The sequence below is a fragment of the Musca autumnalis genome, unplaced genomic scaffold (assembly GCF_047663935.1).
Source record: "Musca autumnalis isolate F117 unplaced genomic scaffold, ASM4766393v1 scaffold_3, whole genome shotgun sequence".
NCBI lineage: Eukaryota > Metazoa > Arthropoda > Insecta > Diptera > Muscidae > Musca > Musca autumnalis.
Window position 1 is genome coordinate 231,615,539 of NW_027411866.1, and position 5,451 is coordinate 231,620,989.

Genomic DNA, 5,451 nt, shown 5'->3' on the forward strand with positions numbered 1-5,451 from the left:
CTATAGACCTTTTCTGAAACAAAGGGTGCTTCTATGGGCCTTTTCTAAAACAAAGGGTGCTCTATAGACCCTTTCTGAATCATATGGTGCTTCTTTGGCATTTGCTATCGGCAGAATGTTTTTCTCAATGATCTCATAGCTCTCTTTCACACTGAGAATATATCCGAGTTCGCCTATTTTTGATTCCATAGGCAAAAATATCATGTAATTTTCCAACCTACCTGCTAATACCCACTCACAAAGTATGAGGACATCCCAACAATGAAAATAACATATTTGTGTAAAGGAATGTTTGGAAACTGTTTTATATATTTTATATATTATTTTTGCACGATATTTATGGGTTTTTGTATTTTTTTTACATAATTACAATTATAATTTGCTAACAATATATATTTATATGTATACAATTTCATTTTATTTAGGTATGGTAAATATCTTTTTGGGGGGTTCTTATGTGATTCGGTACCATATTTGAATTTATGAAATAAACATAAATATCTCGGGAGTAGAGAAGAAAAAAATAAACAAAATAATTACACAAAGACAATAAAACAAGGGTGGGCGCGACTGGGGACGACTGACTGTATGCGTGGAAGAATACTTATTTAAAGCAAACAAAATTGAAAGTTGCAACAAATCCACAACTTACTTTCTTCAATAGTAATAATAATAAAACAACAACAAAAAATACTTAAGACCAATAAAACATGGATTAAAGCGGATGGTAATAGGGTTTTGAACCAAGTTTTTTTTCACAAATGTTGACTTTGACTGAAAACACCTCTCTCTCTTCTGATTGGCTCACTTTGGCAAACTCATGTCATGCCAACATTATACTCTTCTATTATGTAGATTGGTGAGAATTTTTTTCTTCGATAATACATTTAGAAAATTGGGATGTAATTGTCAATTTTCGCACGATGTTTTTGTGCAACACACTCAGCAATCCACACAATATTACGGCATTCCTGTTCCTTCAATTTCAAATAGGCATAGAAGACACCAAAGTGGAATTGTTGCAAGAAAGCGAAAACATTCAATTTAACTTCGTGTTCAAAGAATTTATCTTCCAAGGTCTTGTCACCGGGATTGGTGCCGGAACCATCGAAAAGGGCAGCATATTCAGCATAGTATTCGGCAACGGTCTTCACCTGTTCATAGTCATCGGCACGAGCCAAGGCAGCCAAACCATCGGGATTCATTTTACCGCAACGTGGGTACAATTTGGCACGATCATCCTTGGACAGCTCGGTGCCAAAGGAGTTGATGGTAATGATGATGGCACGACGATCAGCTTCGAACTGTAAAGAAAATGGAAAAAGAGAAAATTATAAGAATGAAATATTGAATCTTACAAAAAAACGCAGGGAACCTATTAATTTAAAGAAGGCCCTTCAGAGGTCGTATGCATTATATAAGATCCTCTTAGAAGCTTTATGTTCCTCAGAATAACCTTATGGATGTAATGTGGCGTTTTAGGGGTCATGCATTCGAAATAAGATTTTAGAGTCTAATATTCTACAGAATTCCGTATTAGAGATATTTTATCCATAAGGTTACCTATTGAAGACCTTTAGAAAAATATTTTAGAGGTCATACATTCTGGGGAAGACCCCTTCAGAGGACTAAAAAGTATTATGTTTTATATAATACCCCTTCAGAGCTCTTATACTCTAAGAAGAACCCTTCAGGGGTCTTTAATTTATAGAAGACCCTTTCAGAGGTCTTATACTCCATGTAAAAAAACCCTTCGGAGGTCTTGTACTTTATAGAAGGCCCCTTCAGATTTCATATACTCTGTAGAAGACCTCTTCAGAGGTATTATGCTCTATAGAAAACCTCTTCAGAGGTCTTATACTTTATAGAAGGCTCCTTCAGAAGTCTTATACTCTGTAGAAGACCCCTTCAGAGGTTTTATACCCTATAGAAGAGCCCTTCATAGGTCTTATACTTTATAGAAGGCTCCTTCAGAAGTCTTATACTCTGTAGAAGACCCCTTCAGAGGTCTTATACTCTATAGAAAAGTCCTTCATAGGTCTTATACTTTATAGAAGATACTTTCAGAGGTCTTACACTCTATGTAAAACCCTTCGGAGGTCTTGTACTTTATAGAAGGCCCCTTCAGAGATCTTATACTCGGTAGAAGACCCCGTCAGATGTCTTATGCTCTATAGAAGACCCCGTCAGATGTCTTATGCTCTATAGAAAACCTCTTCAAAGGTCTTATACTTTATAGAAGACCCCTTAGTACGTCTTATACTCTATAGAAGACCCTTCAGACATCTTATACTCTATAGGAAACCTCTTCAGAGGTCTTATACTTCATAGAAGGCTCCTTCAGAAGTCTTATACTCTGTAGAAGACCCCTTCAGAGGTTTTATACTTTATAGAAGTCGCTTCAGACGTCTTATACTCTTTAGAGGATCCCTTCAGAGATCTTATACTCTATAGAAGACCCCGTCAGATGTCTTATGCTCTATAGAAAACCTCTTAAAAGGTATTATACTTTATAGAAGACCCTTCGTACGTCTTATACTCTGTAGAAGACCCCTTCAGAGGTTTTATACTCTATAGAAGAGTCCTCCATAGGTCTTATACTTTATAGAAGGCCCCTTCAGAGGTCTTATACTCTTTAGAAGACCCCTTCAGAGATCTTATACTCTATAGAAGACCCCTTCAAATGTCTTATGCTCTATAGAAAACCCCTTCCAAGGTCTTATACTATGTAGAAGACCCCTTCAGAGATCTTATACTCTATAGAAAACCTCTTCAGAGGTCTTATACTTTATAGAAGACCCCTTCGTACGTCTTATACTATGTAGAAGACCCTTCCCCCCCCCCCCCCCCCCTTCTATAGGAAACTTTGTTAGGCACTGTCATACTGTAGAATACATTTTATAAGTCTTAAAATTCCATTTGTATAGAAGTAGTTTATTATTTAGAAAGCCCTAACAGAGGTTTTGCATTCTGTGGAATACCCCTACAGAGGTCTTATACTCTAAAGAAGACTTTGTTCGAATCTTATATTCCGTACAAAGCCCTTTGTAAGTCTTACAATTCTATTTTAAGAGGTTTTTTGTTCTATAGAATGCCCTTTCGGAGGTCTTACATTCTATCGAAGACCCTTTCCGAGGTCATATATTCTATATATGACTTGTTTAGGGTCTTATATTCTGTAGAAGACGCTTTATAAGTCGTAAAAATCAAATCTTTAGGCTCTTTTAGAGATCCGTTATTCTATAAAATGGATTTTTCTTCTAAAGAGTATTCTTTTAGAGCTCTAATATTCGATGGAAGACAATTTTGAGGTTTTATAAGATGTATTCGCAAGCCTTATATTCTATAGTATACAAGGAGTAGGTTAACTGTTTGGACTGGAAGTCCATACTTTTCGAGATAAAAGCTCCGAAATACTTTCTCCTATGGACATTAACAAATCTCAGTTACGCAAGCAAAATTTTCGTTTGAATCTACATTTTTTATGATCGATCCGAATCCAGTACAAAAATGCAATTTATGCCGTAAACATGTTTAGACGTCTTATACTTTAGAGAAGATCCACTTTCAGACATTTTTATACAGAAGAACATTTTAAACGCCTTATATCCTATTGAGGTCTTCTATTCTACAGATAACAACTTTAGAAGTTGTCTTAGGAGATCCATTTATAAGTCGTATATACAACAGAATACCCTTGTAGTTGTTTTCTATTTTATATAAGACCTTTTTAGGGCCCTTCGGCCATATAAAGGCCTTCATGCTTCTTCTTTTCCATATCTCTGTTCTTCCTCTACCTCTTCCACAGACTTTATCTTGCTTATAAACCCCTTTCAGAAGTCTTCGTTTCTATAGGACACTCTGCTAAAGAGACCTCTTAGAGGAATCTTCTAATCCACTATTTTAAAAAGTCTTTCAGAGGTCTTTTTTTTATATCAGAACCTTTTATAGATACTTTTCACATCAGTGGCAGTCTGAAGCCATCCACTTGATAAACATATTTTCAAAGTTATTGGTTTTTTCTCTTTAAGGAGTCCTCCCCTCTAGGTTTTCTATTCTATTTAAGACTCTTCAAATTTTTAGGTTTCTCAACTATAAAATATAAATTGCGTATATATAAACAAATTAAAATATATATTCCAAAAATGTGCATACTTACAGCCAAAATTTCGCACATAACATCAGCAGTGGAACCACCCATGTTCTTGCAGAAATCATAGAAAGCTTCCAAATAGGCTTTGTACAATGTGTTACGGATAATTTCAATATTCATTTCATCCAAATCTTGTTCAGAAATACAATCCACAAAGAAGGGAGCCAAAGGGGTATCAACCAACACAGCATTGTACAATTCAGCTGGAGTGGCAGCAACATGGATAGCTTCCATTTGTTCAAAACTACCCAATGGATGACATTTGGGAATCAATTCAGAAATGGGGCGTTGATGTAAAGTACCAGTAATCAACAAAATGATATTGTCAATCATGTAACCATAGGTGATGAAATCCAAGAAACTGGCCAAGGGTTCGACAGCATGATTACGCATATGTTGGAATTCAATGACCAATTTTTCACGCAATTTATCATCGATAACTGAGACGGACAAAGGGGAGGGTTCGTTGGCCAAGAAAGAACCATAATCGGTACTTTGCAAGTGCAACTTTAAATCTGTAACAAAACAAAGACAACAGAAAAGGAAGTTTTAATTACAACATTATTACTGATAAGGCAAACTACTAGATAAAACAACAAAACATTAATAACAATCACAAGACTGGAAGAATTTCCTATTGTGTATTCTTCCCTCCCTCGCCCTTCTTCTTTAACTTTCGACATGGCAATATTTTTGTTATTGCCATCTCTTTCAGTTTAACACAACCATTAGGACCACCACATCGCGTAGTTGTATTTATTTTTTACCCACACATACAAATGTCACATGACTTGCCCTTGTAATTTTGTCAGTTTTTTTCACTTAAAAAACTCCACCAGGAATTATCCACATTTCTAGGATCTCTTCTCCCAACTTACCTTCCAATGTTTCACATTGCACCAAATTCAAATAGTCGGATTGTTTCAAAATTCCACACTTGAAACCACGACACAAACCCTCCAAATAACCACCATCGATGTTGAACATAAATCCAGAGCCAGTCATTTTTGTTTTGTTTTTCACGAACCCCTACGAAAACTTGAAGAAATGTTGGTTTTCTTTTTTAAGAAGATTTAAAGATTTGCAATCTTTATAAAAATCTTCGTTAATGGTGGTGGTTATATCCGTTTTTTGTTTTATTAACAAACAAAAAGATTTTTTCTCCTTCTTCCGTGACTTGGGAGGAAAAATACTTTTTCTCTATTTCTTTTCTTTATCCGACTCGACGAAAATCGACTGTCATATGACTATAAAGTAGTCGGAAGGTACTGAGTAGCTGGTACGCATGTTGGATAATC

At 35.6% G+C, this 5,451-nt stretch overlaps 1 protein-coding gene across 1 annotated transcript; it reads right to left on the reverse strand.

Moving 5' to 3' along the window:
• Nucleotides 1-275: 275 nt before the first annotated feature.
• On the reverse strand, nt 276-5,451 carry VhaAC39-1 (V-type proton ATPase subunit VhaAC39-1). Its single transcript, XM_073977176.1, has 3 exons — nt 5,032-5,451; nt 4,160-4,668; nt 276-1,304 (listed from the first exon to the last, which is right to left on the reverse strand). The coding sequence occupies exons 1-3, from the start codon at nt 5,156-5,158 to the stop codon at nt 888-890; spliced, it is 1,053 nt and encodes a 350-aa protein (XP_073833277.1). The 5' UTR covers nt 5,159-5,451; the 3' UTR covers nt 276-887.

Bases quoted from the DNA above. Each gene is read 5' to 3' on its own strand.
- VhaAC39-1 (XM_073977176.1), bottom strand. From the start codon at position 5,158: ATGACTGGCTCTGGATTTATGTTCAACATCGATGGTGGTTATTTGGAG. The intron at 4,669-5,031 runs GTAAGTTGGGAG...GTTTTGTTACAG, and splicing joins GCAATGTGAAACATTGGAAG to ATTTAAAGTTGCACTTGCAA. The intron at 1,305-4,159 runs GTAAGTATGCAC...TTTTCTTTACAG, and splicing joins TTATGTGCGAAATTTTGGCT to TTCGAAGCTGATCGTCGTGC.